A 22292-nucleotide genomic window follows, 5' to 3' on the forward strand; every position below is an offset into this window, starting at 1 on the left:
CGAACCGTGCGTTTCGATCAACGTTTCACATCGAAAGAAACATAACTTGCATTCTGCGTATTTTTACGAAACTTGTACAATCGAAAGTTTACAAATGCAATCTTGTAGGTCATCCACCATTGTTCAAGACGTTCCTAAATCTACCACAAAGTGTAATACCGGTTGCAGGCAAACGAATCATTTGAGGTGATTGGATTTCCGTTTTACGAAGCCTGGAAAGAGGTGATTTTATGGTCAATAACAGAATTACAGTTTACTTAGGCTTTTGTCATGATATCTCACATTATTTTAGACGGATGCAAACTGATTTTAACGAGAAACAAGAAACACAACGTTTATTTTAACTACGAAAGAATAGTTATTCGCGCGTTTCGAACGCTTTCGTTTGTTTATGTTTTCGTAGTTTGACATTTCGATTGCCACAGTTGACTTCAGCCAGATTCGACAGATTCAGCAACTATGCCATTTGAATTTTTAGAAAATCAAAAACGAGTACGTTAGAAATAAAACAGTTTTTTTTCTTTTGTATTATAGATGTATTATTTGAGCTGTAATCGCCTAACATTCGGCTCTTAGACATTAAACAGTGAAACGCTAATGCTTTAACCTGTGTGATTTGGCGGTGTCTTTGGAAAATATTTCAAGTCGTATCGTTCAATTTTGATAAACTTCTCGATAGAGGCAACTAATTTTAGTCTACAAATTGTCAAATCTTTATTAAATCTGCGTTGATTGAAACGAGATGATGATGAAGCAGAGTCCAATGCATTTATGTCGATGTATTATCGTAATCGGTTTGAAACGAAACAAGTTTTCTAACATTCCGGTTCTGAGCAATTTGGACAGGATCGGCTAAAATGAAAATTATCAATCCGATAAAATTACGAGTATAATCATTCAATTATTCGTTCAATGAAGCAAAAATTACTCTCACAAATTATCTTGCGGTAAAAGAACACGATATTGCATGAGAACAGATTCGAGAACGTTAAGAATTTTTTTATCATTTAAATTTTCTCCGCCCTAGCTGGCGGGTTAACAAAATGGCTAATTTTGACCGATTTTCCAACGATGTGGAAATTACGGGTTTGCTGTAAAAATCTAGGGCTTCTTTGCATTACATCAAATCGTACATTGGAATACTTGACCAAGACTTGGTTTTGTGAGATCTAATAAAGTTTTCACCCTTTGGTAAGTCGAAATCATAAAACTTCCGTGCGAAGGTCATCAACATAAAACAATCCTATCCTAAAACAATATGAAGGCCAGGCAAGTTTATCAATCACAGATGGACAGCATTGACAGCAAGGCTTATTGCGTAATTCTAAGGCGATCCTTTTGTAGAACGTCTGCCCCAGTGAGCAGTTTAATGCAGTCGCTAATAACTTTCTTTCCATTGCAGGTTGGCTGATCGCCCATTTAACGACATTAACCTTGGACAATGCTATCCTCTCTCTGGTACCCGAATCGGCACTGGGTTGTGGTTCTCCTTCGACAGTTAGCATTTTTAATGAGCACAGACAGTAACGTATTGAGCGTTGGTCGGTCGCAGTTGGCTGGTTTCATTGCTATGCTGGCGAACGAACCGCGAAGTTCGGTCAAACTTACGCCGAAATCGTATCCTTCAATTCGAACACGAAGAAGCTTTTCATCATGCAGTTTGAAAGGCCGGCTCTCTTCTGGATAGCACTGGCAGCCCTCGGATCTTTGGCTTGTGGCGAAGAAGCAAAGACATTCCCTGGGTAAGAATGGTGTGCGTAAATCGCGATGAACGGAGATCCGGCTCCAAACACCGGTTGTGATTGTTTGTGTTCCCAAATTTCCCCCCACAGTGCCTCAGTGATCATTCCCGCCGTGTTACCGATCATCGGTACAATCATTCCCGCACTTCTTCCAGGCGGACCGCCTCCACCGTCCTTGCCGGGGGTTTCCGTTTCCCATGCGACGTCCGTGGCCACGTCGGTAAGCAATCAACCCATCACTATCAGGTACGTTACCTTTAGAAGCGATCGTCAATGATGTTCTCACAGACCGACCAAAAATTCTTTGTTTTCAAACGGTTTGCAAAAACGCGAATCCAGCCATAGTGGTTCGGTCTCGACCAGTGGGAACACAAATGCTGGTGCTACTGCCACCACAGGGTCCGGGCTGAGCGCTCAGAGCAGTTCCGGGACGAGCAAGAAATCCGCCACTACCTCGACAATCCCTGGCATACTGATGAGCAGAAGGTGGCGCAAGTTTTTCCAAAACCTCGGTTGACATCAGCGCAGCCCGTCGCATCCGTGGCGTTCGATCTGACGTCGCCAGTACGAGCCACGAAAAAAAGCCTTGAATCGATTGCACAAAAAAATCAGCCTTTCCCCCGTTGATAGAGTAGTCATTTAAATAATTAATGAGAAATCCCGAAAGCCAATGGAGGTTCTTGAGGCGCCCGAGTGCATCCGAAAAGGAGGATTCATCAGAGGCCACACCACAGAGTACTAGCTGATTCTGTGCCGATATGATTCTGAAAGAGATTGGGCAAATCGTAGATTTCTGAAAACGTAAGCGATATAAACGGCTGTAACATCCGACATCCGAGAAGGTAGGCAACGTATTTCATTATCACAATTTTATTAAAATTAGGTAAAACATTGTTAAAAGTTTTTTTCCTGCCCCTTGTACTGATAGGCAGTTCCTTAGCCAAGGGTATCAACATAGATTATCAACAGTACAAAAAAACAAATAGAAGATGACCTAGACGTTACATTATTATTTGCTCGGACCTTCAACCCCTTCAAGTCCCGGTATTATGTTGGAGCTCACCGCGGAATGGGAAGTCCCGGTAGCGATATGATCGATCGTCAATCGTCAAGCAGAATTAGCTACGACTGCATCGAGATGACCATTTAGTATGCTCGCTTTCGCTACTAAAGGTGGTCGCTTTCTTAACATAAAGGTGGTCACTTTCGCTAATTTGCGTAAAAACGACAGTTCACCCATTGGGTTGAGTGGTGAACCCAATCTCTGCTTTCTGCGTTCCAACTGTAAAGATGTTCACTGATCGTGATAGGATTCAAAGAAGCCTCCGATTTGTATCATCATTTCAGCCGTAGACGCCACGTCTCGAAACCAAGCTATGCTTTGAACGTTTTAGAAATTCTGCACCCTTTTCGTCGATCGTTGATCGATCGTTTGTTCTTCAAACACTGTTCGTAATAAAAATAATCTTCTCGCGATCATTCTGTTTCACTCACGCTCACATCACCTCAAAATATTGGTCATCTCTCGATTTTTCTTCATTCCGGTCTCTCTCAGTTCTCTTAATTTTGAATCGCGAGAGCGTTGTATAAAACAAGATCGCGGTTCGCGGTTCGCGATCCATTCTCGTCTCAGACGTTTCAACGATCGTGCGCGGCTCATCTTTAGCTGTTTGGAGAGTTGATCTTGACAGGAACCAGTGAAACGGCAACAGCAAACAAGTGTAAGTGACTACGCAAGTTAAGTGCAGTACCGGCGACCGGTGAGCACGCCGAAAAACAGTGGTGCAGGAGTACTTAGCTGTGATGGGATATTGATCCGATGATCAACTAAAGGTCGCAGCCAAGATTCGCCGTTACCGGACATATTCTTGTTATCGTAGTGGCAGTCTGGACTGAGAAGTGCATTAGAATCGAAGTGAGATAGAGTAAACGAATTACATGAATGGGAAATACCATTGCGGCGTAAATGCGCTACGCGTTTACCTTGTGAAGTGATTTAATCAACTGAACCCTTTATTGTGTTTATTCTATTCATAACTCTTCGGAGACAGTACATAGTTTGGTTTTGGTTTTAAGTCTAGGCACCATCTAAAACCGGCTGTTTAATCCATCGTACCAGGCACTAGTAGCAGAAGTTATAGGCCATTCATTCATAAAGGCAGTAAACAAAGTTATGATGCTCTTGACCATGAAATCGTACGTAGCGGTCAGTGTGGTCTGGCACGCCCTTGCCACTGTGGTGTGTTTACCGAGGACGATGTACACCGATGGTCCGCGGGCCTTGGGTTAGACAGTTTGTTTAAATCATATGCGACGAAGTTTAAGCCGATCGGTAGCGTGTCTTCTTCCGTTCTTTCGGCGACCACGGACTACGGCGGACCGGTTTTAGACTGTTTGAGCTCCAGGCAGCTCGGGACACGTCAACCGGCGACGTCATACCGGTGGCCGGTTCTTGGGGAAATACGAACCAAGGAGCGAAACTGGTTTAAGCGGTGTCTCGTGTTCGTGTTCGATTGTTATTGTAATCTGCATAAAAAACTCCGCGTTGATACGATCCTGGTTTGGGTAGCTTCAAAGTTTCAAACCGACAGCTCAGCTGATCGATTGCTTTTGAGACATTTTGAAGGTAGCAAACGTGCTAACGATCATCCTGTGCTCCTGATCCTGTGCTCCCGGTATTGCATTGTTACCATTTGGGGTCGAACTCATCTGCATAACATTCACATTCAAATCGTGGACCTTTGTAACGGTTACTGAATAATAGAATGTTAAGAATGTTAATGTATTAACGCCTTTGCTTCAGAATTAAGCGAATGGTGACTCAAGGGTGCCAAGTAAACCGCTTTATGGCACCAAGTTACTCCAGCGCTGTACTAGGTCCGTCGCCCAAAAGACACGAAAAAGTTGTTAATTTGGTGAAGGTACACGCGGAGCAAACAGATTTCATCACTCTGGCCAACAGACCGGTTCACGGTCATGGGCGAGAGGTGTGATTCCTTGGGTTCTCTGTGGTTGCACTTTGATAACCGGATCGTCTCCGTTGGATGAGGTAGCATTTGGTTTTCTAGTCTCAAATCTAATGGTAGCGAAACCGGCACTGTTCGGTTTGGCCATCCTTACAAATTTCTTAAGCAGCCCAGGGGGTGTGCGAAATGAAGCGTACGTGTGACGTGATCTTATGACCCCAAGGCGATCTTGGTGTATTTTTTTGCTCATTCTTTTATGACCAGTCTTGCCGTTCTGGCAAACATGACTAATCCTTCGTCGCTTCGGTCACTGGTTTTTGTGAGTGATGTCATAGTATTTTGCAATTTCGGCAAAGAGAAAGAATAAGAGAATGAATTTAAGAGAACGAAAGAGAGTAGGAGAACGATCTCGAATGTCTTAAAATATTTCTGTTATATTCGCGAAGCGCCGTCCGTCGATGCGCAGTTACGACTGAACCGCTGAGTAGATCTGGTGATCTTTGAAGATCGTCTCTTCCCGTTGATATTATAACAATCCCTTAACAGTGAAAGCTTAAATTGCTATACAGTAAAGTGTGTTACCCATCATGGATCCACGCGACGACCAGCAGAGAAGGTGTGTGCCAAAGGTTAACGATAACGGCTGTGGTGTGTTTCGAAGCGTCTTTCCCCGGACCTGCTCTTGTGCTGATCAAAACATTTTTTGTTTGCGATTTCTTGAATCACGTTTACGAATGTCTGTGTCGTATACCAGCATGGAAGATAAGAAAAAAGCCTAAAGAAGCTTTTTACGGCGTAAAAGCTGTGGTTGCTTTCAATTATGCGACTTGGGCTTAATTAAGTCTTGGTCGAGTATGAATCTCACACTATCGCAATAGTACTAATCCCTAACACTGCCCACCTGATTTCTGTAGGTAATTTGAACGTCATGAAGTTGCTCATAGTGTGTGTCCTCATAGCCGGCGCATCGGCAGGTAAGATATAGCCGTCGGCTCCGATAAAAGCCCGTTCAATAACGAGACAAATTATCCTCTCTCTTGCAGCATACTCCGGAACAGGTGTTTATAATAGCGTGTCTCCCGGTGGTGCCTATGCTGACAAATTCCCTCACGGCGGTACAGGTTACAATGGTGGCTACACGACCCACTACGTCAGCCCCAACGGTGGTGGTGTAGCGGTCGGAGCCGGAACCGCTAACTTTGCACCCGGTTTCGGTGGCCCCTTCGGAGCCCCCGGTTTCGGGCCAGGCTTCGTCGGCGCACCGACGGTGGACTTCAACAGCTTCTTCCAGGGCATCCAGGCCAACTTCGCCAAGTAATGATATGACATGATCACCGACTTCATCCCACCACACACGACTTATAGAGTTCATGAGATGCGATGGTGATGGCAGCTCTTGCTTGTTTTCGGTGGCTTGGTCTATCTCTCTATTTTAATCTGTCTGTTGGATCTCTTGCAGGGTCTTGAATTAAGCTCCGGCGAGGTGTCAAACCGATCGCCAGAATGATGGTGCCATTTAGGACTGATTTGTTTTATGTAGTTAGAAACAGAGAAATTCACCAGCACATGATCGACTAGCTTGATCTCCAGCATTTAGTCACTCCTCACTCGGAGGAAATGAAAGCAAGCACGATAGCAATAGACAAGTTTGTTGCACTGTATCTTGATATTCGGAAGAATCCACGCTTAATTCTCGTCTCTTGTGAACTAGAAGTAATCGTCCGGAGACTTGTCACCGGAATGGCTTTCCTATTTTATGATTTAGTGTTGCAGTATTCGTTGCGTTCCCAAAAAGACATTTACACTATTCTCATCTCGTCCGTTTTCGCTTCCGTCGGGTGTTAATTAACTCGAAACTTCCATGTCCACGAATCCGGGGTTTCGCAACGTAAATCAATGTCACGAAACTACACACGGTTCAAACAAACAACACACGATCGGGAGATCGCTGGTGGGCACTGCTATCCGTGAAGCTCCATGACGCAATCCAGCTCCGGGCCGGGAGCTACCGCATCGGCATCGGCTTCGCTTTTGGGATCCGCTTGGCGGAACCAACCAAACCAACATCAGATCAAGTAATTCGCGCAGCGCAAAGATATTAATCACTCATTCAGCGATCGAGTGCAGCTGAGAGGCTACGCTTCGAGCGTGTCTTGTCACAAGCATGCAACTGAGCGTAAATCTTGTGTGTTGGAACTGAATCATCCATCGTTTAGCGCACGCCATCCTAGCGATTTATCACGTGTTCAGCGTTCCACCTCATAGCCGTAGTGCCGGACATCAATGCTCAATTGAATGGCCATCCTTGTTAGGATATCAAACAACCTCGCTAACGTTCAATTAAAACCTCCATCGTAGTTTCGTCTGTGCCCCTGTGTTCGAGTGAAACTAAGTATCTTCCACTGCATCCGAGAGAACCCGTTCCAGAGACGGATGATAAACTGAACTTCTCATTTCGCTAACACTGCCACAACCTTCCATCGGTTCCTAGAATGAATGTACAAATTGGGAGGTATTGGCGGCGATCGTCGAGGATCCATTTTTCTAACGTTTGAATTTTCGTTCTTTCCCATTCGACAGTCTGTATCAGCAACAGTTCGCCGCCCAGCAAGCTCTGTTCAACAGCATTCGTCAGCAGCAGGCCGCTCTGTCCTCGCTGAATGCTGGTGTTCCGGTGTACGCATCGAACTTTGCCACCGGCGGTAACTACGGTGGTCCAGGCTTCGGAGGACCTAACATAGCCAGCTCGTCTGCCTCGTTCGGCCCGGGAGGATTCCATCAGACGGCCGCGATCCACCCGAACAATCCGGTATGTACCACTCAGCTCTGATTTTCCATAACGTTTGGGCACCAAATGCTTACCTTTTTTCGCTTGTTTCATCGTTTTAGGCCGTACCCAATGTTGATACCCGTTTCGGTGGCACGGATGAGGCTGCCGGCTTCCAGAATGGCAAACCAGGTAAGATAATTGTTCGAAGACGGTTCATTCGCAGTAGTTTCAAATTTTTCCAAGAAAACCAAATGCGCAGCAAAGCTGTTTGTTTGACGCGGGGAACTCCAGCCTTAAAATCCCACACAACGAACGGGATTGCTTTGAAATACTAACAACATTGTTTGCCTTTTCTTTTTCTTCCTTCTCCCGTGCAGGATTCGTTGGAGTCTCCAGCTTCACGTCCTCCTCGAACATCAATGGGCAAACGCACCGCGAAGCGATAACGTCGGTGAACGATAATGGCAAAATTACAACCCACCGAGTCCATTCCTAAATGCGTCACCGAGGAGGGTACACCAACAGGGGCAACAACCCTCACACAAATACACTCCAACACACTCAACAGTGAAATTTAGTAGCTTTGACCAGCATTTGAAACAATAATTAGCCTAGCGATCATGCATCTGCATTTGCGGAATAGCACCTACAATGTTACGAAGTTTGTAAGTTTAGAACTAAAATCGGCGACCATAGGATGACTGAAGAGACTTACTTAAGGAACCCCTAACCAGACTAAACAGAAAAGAAGTACTTGTAATCCACTAACTTGTAATATCTTGCACGAGCATTTCTCGTCTCGCATTTTGATATTTTTAACAAACCTTAATTGTATGAAAATACCACCTCTGGAAAACAAGGGTATTTTAGTGATCAACAATAAAATCATGAGATATCACTTCGGAACAACCTGGGACCTTCATTTCGTTGGCCACTAGCTGAGCTGAGTGGCGCTTCCTTGATCGCGAACGTTGTCAACCAGAATGACGACCAGAACACAGAAGTTCCTGAAACAAGCCTATTGACCTAGACCGAGTTTCCGTTTGCTGACACTTGGCATGCAGGAAGAAACTTTGCTTCCGCTTGCCACGTCGGACTGATAATGGACGATCGTCTCCCAAGGGCGGTAGCCGTAGCCAGCAGTAAACAGTAGGTCCAGACCGAGACCGAGTCCAGTGGATTGGTTTGCTCCTTGCTCGGCAGTGCCAGTGATCGTGCTGTCATGGAGTCGAAAGAGACAGGACGAATCTTGATAACGGGTGTCAATCGATGGAAGCGGAGGTCAGCTTGTCGAGAACGCACACGCCGTCAGCGGCGCAGATAGTTGGGCACAGGGCTGGCTATAACACGGGCGGGAGGTTCTATAAAAATTTCAGTTCTCGCTGTGCCAGCGAACAGCTAAGAAGTGCAGGATCCGTTGGGGTTAGTGGAGTGCTTGAACACAACAGTGGAAGTTGAAAAACAACAGCCGTCACCATGTGGAAGTCGTTGGTGTTCGCCGCCGGCGTTCTGGTTGGCATCAGTAGTGCAGGTAAAAGAAGGACCGCCCTGGATGTGATTCATGGAGAGGCTGTGTCTGAGGCTGAAACGTTGCGAATCGCTTTTGATTTGGTTGAAAAAATGTTTCTCCGTAAGAATGATGTCATGCCACAAGCTTATCAAAAAATGGCCAAGTGTATGATTCGGCCTATCAATGGTTCTCGGATGTTCTACGAAGTGCAAAGTGCGTTCTGAAGTGAGATTACTGAAGATGGTAGAACCAGAATGTTCAAGTTTAAACAGAGAAATGAGAATTTTAGTACCAACATAAGTGTATCCTTGCATGGCTCATTCAAATTTCAAACCGTGGCCTATTTCTATCTCCGATAGGTTCCGCATCGTGGTCAGAAGATATTTCGGTACACAATAAGTGAGTATTCTAAGCGAGTCCCCTTCGTGGTGAGCCTGTGATTTCTTATGCATTGTTACTTTTCTCCTACTTGCGGCCCCTCATTATTACCTTTGCCTCACAAAGTCATGCCGTAACGGGAATGTGAGTATCAGTACAGAAGTGATCAGTTGTAAGGACCGCTCGTTGCATTTGTTTCCTGGGTTCGACTGAATGCAATCTCCTTCCAGACACTACTCGCAGCACGAGTCATCGGTGAACGCGGCCCGCAGAGCTGCCGCGGATCGTCTACAGCAGTCGGCCGCTCTGGTAGCTTCCGGTAGTGTCTCGTCCGGTCCTTGCGAAACGCTTTGCTACATGTCGGCGGATGCTGGAGATGCGGAAACTATCGGACAGGGTATCGTAGGCTTTACTTCGGCCGGTGGAGCGACATCCGGAACATCCCAGAAGTACTCGTCGAGTTCTTCGCGTCACGAGACTAGCGTCCAGAATGCGGTCGCCGCACCGATCGTATATCCAGTTGCTTCCACCGGTACCCGATCGAGCTTCTCGAGCTCATCATCCTCCCGTCAGCATACGGCCTCAGCGGCAGCCCAACCGGTACTGGGACAACTGTACAGTACCCAGGCGCGTGACCGGGTACATTCGGGCAACGTAATCGCTACGAGTGGCATCCGCGAGGGAACGTACATTCAACCCCTGGTATATCCGGTTCCTGCCCCACAGACCCATGCTTCCCAGAGCAGCTACGAGCGATCGAGCTCGGTGGTCACCAGACCGGCCACGGCCAGCGTGGTTTACGTGCCCACGGCTGATACGGCCGCGAGCAACACCTTCAACACTCGCTCCAGCTACGTCTCGTCGTCATCGGCGGACCAACAGCATTTGCAGCCGGTCGCCTATTCTTCCGGCACCAACAGTGACTACGCGAGGCGCAATGAGTTCACCTCGCAGCAACAGCAGCAGGATCTTCAGTACCGCCAGCAGTATCCTGCGAAGGGTAACACGTACGTTCTGTACTCGAAACCGATGCCGTCCTCGGTCCAATACTACGCCGCACCGTCTCGGTCCCGAGTCGAAGACTCTTCGACGACGTCGACGGCCTATGATTCTTCGGGGCGCGTTGTCAATCTGAACATAGTGCAACCGGCGCTTACCGAGCGTCTCGATGAGCAGCGTACACAGCGGGTCCAATCGGTTCACCAATCGGTACAACAACCGGAAGCGATCTACGGGACGCGAGGGCACATCGATCAGGTTGACGGCGATACACTCGTAGAGGATGAAGTCGAAACCGACACCGGTGTCCCCGTATCTGGCGGTACCTCTTCATCGTCGCATCGTCGAGAGCATAGCTATGTCCGCACGGGTTCCTACACCCCAACCGTAGCACCAATCGGTTCGAACCGTTACAGTAGCTCTTCGCAGACTTCCGAAGCACAGCGACGTCAAATGTACCACTCGGCACCGGGTTATGTGCAGGTCGTTCCGGTGGCTGGAGCGGGATCAGTAGCCTCGTCCAAGTACGAAAGTGCCTCCGAGCACCAGCGACACAGTAGCGGAGGCTACGTACCCGTCCCGGTCCAACCGGTTTCGACCGGAGCTGCGAGCAGACATGCGTCCAGCAGTGTCCAGGAGCAGCGCAGCAACACCTACTCGAATCCCGGTGGCTACTACAGCGCTGGCACGGGCGGTGCCGGTCATGGCTCGCAGTACTCGGCACAGTCCAGTTCATCGCACAGCAACCGTTACAGTAAGCAGGGGAGCGCCGGGTTCCAGCACTATCCGATTGCGAACGATGAGCTGGGTCGCCGGTTTGGTGCGTCCGGTGGAAGTCCCGGTGGGCTGGGTGCTGATGCCGATCTGCACAACATCATGAGCGAAACAGAATCACTGGCTCGGGTACAGGCACAGAACGTCCACAACGGGGCGGTGGCGGGCAGTGGGACGATCGACACAGACACTCGGTTCGGAGGATCGAGTGCCGATGATGCTGGGATGGGAACGATGCCGGGTGGATTCCAGCGCACCAAGTCTTGGTCCAGCAGCTCCAAATGGGCATCGGAGCAGAGGGTAAGTGGTGACTCCGGATGACGTTGGGACCAGATTAACCTTCGTATTCTCTCCCACACAGTACGGCGATGATGGAAAACCGAAAACGTACAGCATGCTCTCGACGGCCGAAAGTGAGAAGCACAATATCAACGGTAAAACGACGGGTTATAAGGCGGCTACGACGACGCTCGAGGATGACGGTAAAGTAAGCACCTACAGTTTGCACACGACGTAGAACCATCGCGAGTTCCCGGGAGCTCACAGTCATCAGTAAACATTTAATTTATGTAGCTGCTAAGATGCTAACGAATAAATATCGAACACACGTTACCCGTTGCCCCTGTTCGAATCCTTGATCCGATCCGGTCGGTTTCCGAACTTCTCACTCATTAGTTGATAAGCGCGAGCATTGCGAAAAGCCTTGACAGGAGCCTAGCGATGGTCGACTATCAGTGTTCCGGTGATAATTGGGTCAAAACAATCGAGTACTTCACCGAGGGACCCTCTACGCTCAGTGTAGACACCGACGTAAATCGGTTCGGTTCTGTTTCGCAACTACATTCGGCCGGGTGCAGTGTTTAGAGCACGGGGCAGAGCTGATCTGATCGGGTTGTTTAGGTAAAGTTAGGTGATAATGCGCATGTTAGTGTTGGGTCTGCTAGCGATCGGCGTCGGAGAAGTGTACTCCTGTAAGCGGATTTGTGGTTTATAGCCTGAAGCGTCACGTTTCATAGTTCCATCCATTGCAGCTCCAGTACTGGGGGGCTGGGGTAAGCAAGATGGGAGTGGGCTGCTAGGGTAAGAGATTCGAGAGCCGTTCAGAGAACCCGTCGTGAGTAACAGGAACATTTCATTCAGGAAGGTGGCCAATCTGTCGCACACGGTTTACGAGAGGAAGCGAGAGTTTCTGAACGGTGTGAACGAGAAGGTTTCGAGGATGCTCTGGATTCCACCTTGGACAACAACGACAACGGCTCGGCCTTTAGCGACCACTACCACCGAGGCTCCCCGAGAGGTCCCAAATGCGGATACGCCTAATATTTGGTGGTGGCAAACCTCCGCCAAGCCACCGAAGTCGTCCACTGAGCCGGTCATACAATCAACCACTTCCAAGGTATTGTTCGATGAGGATCGTCTCATGTTCACCGTGGCCGATACGAATCAGCTTGAGCTACCGAACGTATCGATGGTAAGAATGTGGATTAGATTTGTTGATATGTTCGAAGTGTCAAAGGCTGCCTTTTTTGTAGTACGCAAGAAGCGTCTTCATCCCGGAGGAACTGCGACTGACTGCGGATTCGGATGCGGTAGAGTTCGTGGAGCCTACTATTTTCGGACGTGGCCCTCCAGCCGACCCGGACCGACTCATCATGCACTGACAGGTCGTTCAATAAACACAGGTTTCCTTTTACTCCTTAATCATAGTTGGCGTGTCACTAGCGGTTGTTTTCTCCTTCGATTCACTTTCACTCGATTCAAATGATATTGACGACGACGACGATCGAGGATCCGGTGTCGCGGTGAATCCGGGCAAGGGGAGAACCGTCACGGTGACGGCATGATTACAGCCAACTAATCCCAGTTCCTCCATTTCTTCCATCTGATCTACGGGGTCGTCCACCGGTCGGGGAGCTGTGTGAGGTTAACATCGTTAGCTGTGAGTGCGCCTTCTTCCGGCAACGGACGCAGCATTTCTGTGTACCTGCCCCGGAGTATGCTGGAAAACTGATCACCATCACTAGTCCCAGTGTCACAAGTAGTAGACTCTTTCGGGTCATCATTTTCGATCTGGGACTTTTTTCTTTAAAAAAAACAAGGAAATCAAGCAAAACCTTCGATTTCGAGTGACCGCCAAACGCAGACTGAATCTCCAGCGGTACTGAACTGCGTCGAATTTGAATCGTCTTATCAATCTTGCTGGACGATCAGTTCTCACAGACACCACCACGAGCGTAGTTGTTGCATTGCTGCCTTGGAAACCCTTTCCAAAGTCTAGCGCTCAGTAGGCCGTTGGGTGTTCGTTGCCTACGCGCCTTTCTCAGGTGGCTGTGTTGGTTTAGTGGAAGGTGACATAATCGATGCATCTCTCTGGACCATTAGATCCGGGGATCGGGTTTGGAGAAATGTGTTCACAAAAAGGGACGGCGTTGGAAAAAGTGTGTCACATTTTATTGGTCATTTTGACGATGAAGCGGCCGACTCTTACGGACTAGTGGGTGAGGTGGGTGATTATGCGCTAATGAAACGACTTCCCGCAGGAGCTAGTGTTAGTGGATGGAGCGGTACTGCTGCTGCCGGTACGATGCACTCGGGACGTCCACTTTGTTGTCCACCTTACTCCTGGGTGGAACCGTGGCAGGTGGTGAGTGGGGCGCCGGGGGAAGAACGGGATTCGTAGGGGCACGTGCGGCCCACGGCTGGTAGATGCTGCAGTAACACGGTTTCCAGTCTCCCGAATGGTGATGCTCGGTCGATTGAGGATGCTGGTGGTGATGGTGGCCCACATTGAACGGAATGTACCCTTTGTAGTAGGTCTGCTGGTGCTGACCGGGACCTGCACGGACGGGGGGAACGGGAATGGAACTGTGAATCGATGCACGGTCGGTGTCGCTTGGGAAGATCGCTATCGTGTGATACTCATGCATATGGGGAATGCATATTTGATGTGTTTTTGCTCAAAACATGGAAAAGAAACGCATCGTAGTTGAATTTATTGTCTCATTGTTGGAATGAGAAATAAATCAACCAGCTCGGACGAAAGCTTCGATAGCAAAGTACAAAGTATGTTTAGCAGGATTGAAATGCTCAATTTGTAAATGCCAACAATAAGGCACACGAAAATTGGTCGAAACTCGGCAGTTCGGTAATCATTCGGAAGTTGAAAGCGGAGCCGGATGATCTTCGGGTGAGCCCCTTTCAAATTTTAGGTGTACTTTTCAAACTATTATAGGAACAAACTGGCTAGTATTAGTATTTTTTGGGTGTTCGATGAAGATATTAAGAAAATATTCAGCATAGTAATTTCGCGCTTCATTTAAAACCTCAAGGTTGTCTATTCATCGATTTTACGTCGTAATCCCACCAGGTGATTGGTCCAGGCAATATTAAAACAATTAATTCTGGAACATATTAAAACAGCTTCATTACCATGTTGACTAGTTTCGTAGTCATAGCAACGGCAAATTTTGGAGCGCTTTAAACATTCCAACATTTTTCGATTATTTTAATTCGATTATTATTAACATCAATTTAGCGCACGGTTTGCAGCCAATGAGGACTACAACTGTTACGTTATGGTTAAAGTATTTATGACTTGTGTTTGAAATTTACTGTTCCATTATTTTAGAACAATTTGCATCACACTGCTTTTGAGCGTTGTTCATTGTGGATTAAGTTATTTATTTAAGGCCGTTTCAAACCTTTTGAGCCTTGTCATCACCAAAAAGGCCACTAAATGTCGTTTCAACAATACTATCAGATCTTTCAATTGACGTAGTATTTAAACGACCCCTTTTGTCACCCTCGTGTGCCTCGTCTGATTCTCCTTCAACCATTTTTCACGAAAGCTTCTGCTTGCACCTCAACTACTCACCAGCAAAGTCGTGCTCCGCCCTCCGTAGGTAGGGCCTTTCCGTTGTCCAGATGGCCGTGACCGTGTGTGGATGCGACCGTCCGTTCCAGGCGTCGTACTCTCCACTGATTCGATTGCGATCATCGGCGCTTCCGTAGAAGAAGCTAGTCGAGGGTGGCCGCTGACCGAGGGTCAAGATAGGTCCCCCGCCCGGGGGCGCCCGCTCTGGCGTTGGCTTTGGTTTGGGTTTGGCTGGCGAAACTCCGGCCATACCCTTGAACACCGGTATGCTGGCATTGTCATCGTCCGGTGCACCGTCACCTCGATCCTTTTTACCACCAGTGCCGTTACGATCCTTTTTCACCTCCCGATCACCACCGGCCACCGGCGGGCGTGTATCGTTCCCGGCTCTTTCCTCCGATATCTCGATCGTTATGTCCGTCCGCACGCCAACCGACGGGCGCTCGACGGACTCCGAACCGGAGCTACCGGAACTACCCGAGCTGGACTCGTCGCTCTTGGTTTCCGGTTGCGGAACGCGCTTCAGTTTCTGCGTATCGACCGTCACTTGAATTTTGGGGAAGTTTTTGTACACACTCACGAACCCGGCCCCATTCCCTTCCTCGTTCAGGTCGTCCGCCTCAGTAAAATCCACTTTTGCGGATGGATTTACCACTGCCGAGGTGATTAGGGAGCCAAAGAGGAGCACACTCAAAACACTATACTTCCACTGTCCTCTGTGGCCCATTTTGTTTTTCAACAACAATCGCTAGCCAGTCAAACTTTAAAATAACACGAATCTATCGAGTCCTAGCAGCAGTCACAGTCCGAATCGAAAGATATCTGCGCTCGTTAAGCGACGAACCGCGACTGAGACGCGAGATTTGCGCGCCAAGAACGGCCCCACCGCCATTGGTCATTAGAGCGTTTTTTTTTTGCGCAGTGCTTATGATCAGATGGCGGGGGATCGTTACCTCTGGCAGAACACGCCAACACGGGGGTGACTTTGTTCAGGAGGGCCATAGACGCGCTATGATCAAATCTTTGCCCTGGTGGAAGGGTTAATCTGGCTCACTTTCGGGAGCGGACCTGGACTTCAAATATTCAACATTATGTTTATTTGGCTGATCTCAACCTCTTGTTACAAAAACGTGTGATTTGTGACATTTACTATCAACTAGTATATTTTATTCTTTGTAAAAAAAACTAATCCACGGAAATCACACAGCTGGGCCAGCGGCTGACGATCTGCTGAAAGTTCCAACCAGACCCTGTAAGACGTTATTCAACAACACTCACGACAGATTCTTATGTAGGGCTTCTGACACATCGTAAATTTGGCCCGGCAACTTTGCATACAAACATTGTCCACTATGACAGGCACTGTTGCCATTGCTCCGCTTGACTGGCGACGTGGCGCAGGTGAAGGGTGGAAGATAAAATCAATCGATCTCGCAAGATGTCACCTGGACGAAAGGAAGTTGCGTGAAATGCACGAGCGCAAAACCCGCGACACGCTAGAATAAATCACCTTTGGGATGCATTGAGCAGTTCAAACCCTCAGGCTGACATTCAAGCGCTTCCAATCGGATCATTGACGCACCCCGAAGGTGCGGTAAGCACGAGAACAGATCGGCGGAATATGGCCTCACGATACGACGGCCAAGGTCAGGGGTGACTGAATTTATGGCCAATTGTCATTGTTTCGCGTAACCAAGTGGAGATACCCCGTCGATGTCATCGGCAACAACTGATGCCAGCAACGCCACACTTGAAAGCTCGGCAACTGCGGCAAAGGTTTTCCACCGATCGACTGGGCACTATTTTCCCAGACGCTAGCTTAGCAGTTGCCGTGAGAGAGCGGGCCATAAAATTGTCAGGCGATTAGAACATCGTTCAGTGGTTATGTGCGTCGCCTTGGTCAACACTTGAAGACGGCTAACGTTGTGCCATTTCAGCGATGCCCGTTCGTATGAGGTTTCCTTTAGAACGATTGAATACTTTTCACCAACACTCGGACAGACTGTGGGCTCAATGCTAGGTCTGGGGCTCTTCCAGTGGCATGTCTAGAACAAATCAGCATCCAAGCGGAACGATCAACCCCCAAGTTCCTGGTATTGTCTCGAAACACTTTTGATTTTACCTGTCCTCCGAGAACAACCACGTGGATCCCCGTTTTCACTCAGTTCACGTGTGAGTGGAAAATTAGTATCATTCGGGGATGCTTTTAAAATTGAAAGTATCTTAGTGTTAAGAAAAGTTGAAATAAAAATGTAGTTCATCTTACACGGCTTTTCTTCACAGGGGCTGACCTTGACAAACAGGCATTATAATTCACCCGATTCGCCGGTCATTAATATTAACTCTATAGCTTGCCGCACATCCGGTAGGCGTCTAACGGCGTGAGCCTCGTCCAAAAAAATGGCGTAGGGACTGTTAATAAAAACCCGTTTAGCCATGGGACGACGAGAACAAACGGACCGAACCAGCCACGATCGTTCATCATAACGACGCCCGTCCGCGAGAGGTCCTAATGAGGTGCGCTCAGCACATTGTCTGTGGCTCGATCTACGAAAGTGGTTCACCGAAAACGGCGGTCCAGTAGGTTCACAATAGTAAGTCACTGTGTAGACTCGAGGCAACGCGTGCGAACTTGAGCATGACGAGGAAGCACCTGGGAGTCGAATGGTTCCGGAGACTTCAGACTTCATTGTGGTCTGAGATTGTTTCTGAGTTGTCTGGGAATTCTGTCAGAAAGCGAACCTCAAGTTACGGTGCCCAGTGGCCGTCAGTTAATCGTATCGCATTCATCATAAATTGCATCGCGTAACCGCTTAGGACCGCACAGAGGACCTTGAACGACCTTGATAGTTGACCGCTCAGCTCAGTTGACAGCTCGTTGCCGTTTGCCCGAGGTTTGTTCCGTTCGGGTTGGGGTTAATTAAAAGCGTTGATCTTCGAATTAGCGATCGGAGATCCGGCCGCCCTCTAAGCGTAAGGTTTACGGCAGAAAGTTTGCGTGTAGCGTGATTTTTGGGAAAATAGTTTGTGAAAATTTGTTGCAACAAATGGGGTGCATTAAACATTTTCGCACGCAAAGAAATGTCAAGGTGGAACGGTGAGCTGCCGTTTTCCTCAGCAGTCAAAGGTTAAGGGCGATGGCGAGAATGAAGGATATGACGTTCGTTTAGATTTGGGTTTTGGAAAAACTGCTATAAAATTTTTACAACGAATGTCAATTAATTAATGAATTTAGAATATTCATAATAGAATATTTAGAATTTATTATTATATTATTAATATTAGAATATTTAGAATTTCTGTGTGTTGTTGGTAAAATGGATGGAAACGATCAACGAAGGAGCATTTAGTTAAAGGCAAAAGAGAAGCAAAAATAACACAGATCCATTAGGAAAAATACTTAAGCAGTCCTCCTGTCTACGGAATGTCAATAGCATGAAATTACGGTTCCATAGGATAAGAAGTTGTGTTCAATTATTTCTCAACAAATTGGAGTATCGCTAAATAACTTGAAGACCATTCAAAACTTTTCTAATCCTATTCCATTGTTTTGAATGGATCTAATCCTATTCCATCGCCTTGCTTTCAAACAAACAAGGTCAACTGAATCGTTCACCGGCAAAGAGTACAATATTAGTGTCCGTTTTGGAAACTTCATTGCCACATTCCACCGCCACTTCAATTATATTATCTCTAGGGTCGGCATAGTTTTGAAAACAGTATCCTGTGCTCCATTCCAGGGAAAGATGAATTTATTCGCCTCTTTCCACGCATTCGTCCTTTTTGTTCGCCCTCGAATGGAAGTTGTAATCAAGCGATACGATTGGTAACAAAAAGCCAATAAAGAAGTTTCTCTCCCATAAGATAAGGGCCCTGATCTAGAGATACGTCTACGGCAAACACAACACAGACGATGAGCCGTCACTTTTTGTCGCCTCCGATTGAAGGAAAATCGAATGGCCGGGGACCGGGTTGGTGAAAAGACAGCTTAAGTATCTGTAAAATACTGGAAAGTGTCTTCGGCAGTTCCGCTGTTGTGCTGTGCGTTTCTTTGTAAGCCAGTCAACCGCAAACCATAAACCGGAAGCGACCGCCAGAACCACTCCCTCCCGGCTGCCCGAGACAAACAAATCCAACGCAATTCCGCAGTCGACGACGACGACGACGATCCGTGTCCCTTTCGCCCATGTTTTATGGGTTTGAAAGACCGGACCCAGGGTGTGGTCAGATTTCTCCGTTTTCCCAAAGGAGGAAAGGGATGAAGATTGCCCACCGCGTCATTGGCCCAGGGTGTCCTGTGTGCACTTCAAATAAACACTCGAATCATAATTCATGGAAAATGGTTTTTATCATTAAGTTGTAAAGTATCCGGTTTGAAGGGTGTGCTCGAGAAAACAGAGAGCCAAACGGCCGGCAAACGGCAAAACAGGGAGCTAAACGCAGACAAGGCACGCTTCAGCACAAACGCATATCGGGCCCCCGAGAACGGTTCGGTGGATATTCCGGATTTACGCCCTGACGCCTTCTCGATCCCTCGGTTTCGGTCGTTTCGAATGGTCCTTCGGGAGTGGGAGGCCTGGCTGTGGAAGTCGCTCGGCTGTGGAAACGAAGCACTGGGACGGTCCGCATTTGAATAGACTTTTTTCCAGAACCAGCACCGGCATCCGGCTAAGAACCTACGAACCTACTCAAAAACACCCCTCACGATCGCACCGTAATCATCGATGGGTTGCGTACGCCCCGAAAAGTGCTTCTTTCGATTATGATTTTTAATCTGACGAATTATTTATTCATACACTCGTACACCCCAAAGAACCGTCTCAAATGTTCGGGCAGCCGGTCGGTCTGGCGCTGATCTGGGTACGCGCCGGGTGCTCTGGATTACTGCGAATGACTTTCTGAATTTACAATGGTTTGATTAGGTGCAGAGGCACTCCTGCTCCGACGTGGAGCTACCACCGAGGGGCTACAGTAATTTGCATAATGACTCGAACCTGTTACTGACACTCCTGGACAGGATTCTCCGTTGCAGGAGCTGGCAACGCAGTAAGTGAAAACGCAGTCCCGAAAAGGTGGGCCAAACGAGCAAGCGAAGAATGGCACCGCAGATCCCAAGAATTCGTATAATCGCCCGTAAGAGGATAGCGAACCACGTTTACGACTGTACGCCAACTGTCGTGTTTTCTACCGACGGGACCCAACCAGGGAGTGGTTCTGTTTCTTGATTGCGGAACGATGCAGAAAAACGGCAAATAGATTCCCTAACCCTAGCGAAGGGAATTGTTTTTTTCCCTGTTCAGACAGCGCGGGAAAAGAAATACGGATGCACAACAAATCCCCCCGATAACGGAAAAACTGCGTCGGGAACTCCCCTTGAGTGGCTTACGAGGACCTAAGGAGACCACCGATAACCGGCGGCTCTGCTGTAACGCGCATTTGCAAAGAGATTTTTACTTTTATCAAAACTCTTGCACACCGCCAACAGTGCCCAACTAGCGAGACGAAACTTTTATCTGACCGAAAAGCAGTGAAAGGGCCGGTGTTGCATCGTTGATACGCACCGTCGTCCGTGCGCGCCATTTCTCATATTTTATCTCCAGCACAACACTCCCGTGGGAAATTGGCCGTTAAAATTGGCCTGGCCCGTGTTGTGTGCCAGACCACGATGTCTTAATTGGAACGGATCCAACGGAAAATGGGGTGAAAAGTAATTCCTGCTCCTTGCGGCCTCCTTTAGGCCTGCGTTATATTTGTGTAACGACAACGACGAAATAAATAAAGCCCATTAAATAGGCGCATGGTATTCGTCCATCTTTGAGTAAACGAGCGGGATTTTTAAATTTCGTTTCGTTAGGTTCGTTAAGATTTCTCCCTTTGGCATCAAGCGCCTGTGGGTAGGCAAACCGCATTGCGTCACATGGTTGATGACGCAAAACAGCAAACCATTTTTTAAATTTTGATCAATTTTAATGAAAATTTGCTTACAAAAGGACTTTGTAATAACAACAGAGAGATACAAATGATAGGGGAAACAGATACAAATGAAGGCGATATGTTAATGTAGTTCTAGAGAAGGAAGGATATTGAACGAAACAAGCGCATCTACAAAGAATCTCGAACGGTGCATTATTTGGTCAACAGCATTAGTTTTAATAAATTATTAAAACTAGTAACAATTAAGTAATTGAATACAAGATAGTTGATACTTTCTGTCTTTTCACACATATTCTCGTTAATAGTTATCGACTTTCATAAGGCTATGGTGAGACATAACCCTCTGACTTTAATCTTTTTTTAAGCTTCAGTTTTATTTGGTTAATCTATTTGAAATCGAAAGTCCCATGTTACATTGCATAGTGAGCAATATTTCTCGCATTCATTTTAAAAATAGAAAGCAGCATTACATTTTCTTCCAACTATCCGGTTATCAGCCGGCCGGAAGGGTAATGTAGCAGAACGTTCCGACGCCCAATGAACCGTTGAGAGCTCGCACCGGAAGGTTGTCCGGAATTGCTTCTTCCCTAACGTTGCGCATTAAGGTGACAAAAATTTCCAATCATTAACGGTCCACCATTTCCACGACGAGCCAGTGCCGAGTTCCGTACGCTCCGGTTAGCGCCAATGAAGTGTAACGCCCGCAAGGAGACCCCAGGAAGGCAGGATAATTCGGTTTACTTTCCTTTTCAATTATCACCCAACACGCAGAGCCCAGGGATGGATTATTTTCGTTACAACAGCGAAATTGCTTTCACCGCAGACGAATTTTTATTCATAAATTTGATTTCATTCGCCCTGTTCAAAATGAAGCTAACCAAATAAAAACCCTACCGAACGGGAGCACCGCGGCTGGACCGGTACTGGATGTGTTTAACTTGGCTCCCGCCGGTGGCACCGATCATCAAACACGCACATTCCAACGCAAAAGGATAATGCAATTCGGTACCATTAAAAAGCAATTTCCTCTCCGAAAAATCGGCCGGAAAATCTTTCGCACCGAACGGTATAAACGGTTCCTAATCCGATGGCCCACCCACTGGAAGGCGGGAGCTGCTGCTGGGGCGTTTTTAAAACGTGTGCAAGAATTCTGGGCTTCGAAAATTCCTTTGCCAACGGGGCTTCCCAGGTTGCGGGACGATTTGTTTTGGAGCGGTCGGCGCGAGCAGAAGGAGCGAAAAAATTGAATTAAAATGTTGACAGAACGTCGTTTCGTTCGTCTCTCGAGAGACGCCCAGGGGGAGGGTCCGTGGGGAAAAAGGGGAATATTATTTATACACCAATC

At 47.5% G+C, this 22292-nt stretch overlaps 6 protein-coding genes across 10 annotated transcripts; 4 read left to right on the forward strand and 2 right to left on the reverse strand.

Annotated features, from left to right (window-relative positions):
- The first annotated feature begins 1557 nt into the window (after positions 1-1557).
- LOC131212983 (uncharacterized) lies at positions 1558-2643 on the forward strand. Its single transcript, XM_058207094.1, has 3 exons — positions 1558-1742; positions 1833-1988; positions 2082-2643. The coding sequence occupies exons 1-3, from the start codon at positions 1654-1656 to the stop codon at positions 2257-2259; spliced, it is 423 nt and encodes a 140-aa protein (XP_058063077.1). The 5' UTR covers positions 1558-1653; the 3' UTR covers positions 2260-2643.
- A 696-nt stretch (positions 2644-3339) lies between these two features.
- On the forward strand, positions 3340-8378 carry LOC131212981 (neurogenic protein mastermind). 4 transcript variants are annotated; one of them, XM_058207092.1, is made up of 8 exons: positions 3340-3463; positions 5623-5682; positions 5752-5766; positions 5830-6022; positions 6682-6783; positions 7289-7517; positions 7598-7667; positions 7856-8378. In XM_058207092.1, exons 2-8 carry the CDS (start codon positions 5637-5639, stop codon positions 7972-7974), a joined length of 774 nt encoding a protein of 257 aa, XP_058063075.1. In that variant the 5' UTR covers positions 3340-3463; positions 5623-5636; the 3' UTR covers positions 7975-8378. The 4 variants fall into 4 exon arrangements, with proteins under 4 accessions (XP_058063075.1, XP_058063073.1, XP_058063076.1 ...); XM_058207090.1 differs by having other exon boundaries at positions 5752-6022; XM_058207091.1 differs by lacking the exon at positions 3340-3463 and adding an exon at positions 3542-3657 and having other exon boundaries at positions 5752-6022.
- Positions 8379-8868: 490 nt separating this feature from the next.
- Positions 8869-11751, forward strand: LOC131208741 (mucin-12). Of its 2 annotated transcripts, XM_058201577.1 has the most exons (5): positions 8869-9009; positions 9348-9387; positions 9493-9510; positions 9597-11439; positions 11501-11751. In XM_058201577.1, the coding sequence occupies exons 1-5, from the start codon at positions 8955-8957 to the stop codon at positions 11654-11656; spliced, it is 2112 nt and encodes a 703-aa protein (XP_058057560.1). In that variant the 5' UTR covers positions 8869-8954; the 3' UTR covers positions 11657-11751. The 2 variants fall into 2 exon arrangements, with proteins under 2 accessions (XP_058057560.1, XP_058057561.1); XM_058201578.1 differs by lacking the exon at positions 9493-9510.
- Positions 11752-11854: 103 nt separating this feature from the next.
- LOC131210105 (uncharacterized) lies at positions 11855-12840 on the forward strand. The gene is made up of 4 exons (XM_058203305.1): positions 11855-12110; positions 12171-12219; positions 12280-12610; positions 12672-12840. The coding sequence occupies exons 1-4, from the start codon at positions 12056-12058 to the stop codon at positions 12798-12800; spliced, it is 564 nt and encodes a 187-aa protein (XP_058059288.1). The 5' UTR covers positions 11855-12055; the 3' UTR covers positions 12801-12840.
- Positions 12807-13203, reverse strand: LOC131210106 (uncharacterized). The gene is made up of 2 exons (XM_058203306.1): positions 13124-13203; positions 12807-13053 (listed from the first exon to the last, which is right to left on the reverse strand). Exons 1-2 carry the CDS (start codon positions 13200-13202, stop codon positions 12830-12832), a joined length of 303 nt encoding a protein of 100 aa, XP_058059289.1. The 5' UTR covers position 13203; the 3' UTR covers positions 12807-12829.
- Positions 13204-13688: 485 nt separating this feature from the next.
- LOC131207750 (uncharacterized) lies at positions 13689-15740 on the reverse strand. Its single transcript, XM_058200375.1, has 2 exons — positions 15014-15740; positions 13689-13975 (listed from the first exon to the last, which is right to left on the reverse strand). The coding sequence occupies exons 1-2, from the start codon at positions 15738-15740 to the stop codon at positions 13689-13691; spliced, it is 1014 nt and encodes a 337-aa protein (XP_058056358.1).
- Between the last annotated feature and the right edge of the window lie 6552 nt (positions 15741-22292).

This window comes from Anopheles bellator, chromosome 2 (genome assembly GCF_943735745.2).
Source record: "Anopheles bellator chromosome 2, idAnoBellAS_SP24_06.2, whole genome shotgun sequence".
Taxonomy (NCBI): Eukaryota; Metazoa; Arthropoda; class Insecta; order Diptera; family Culicidae; genus Anopheles; species Anopheles bellator.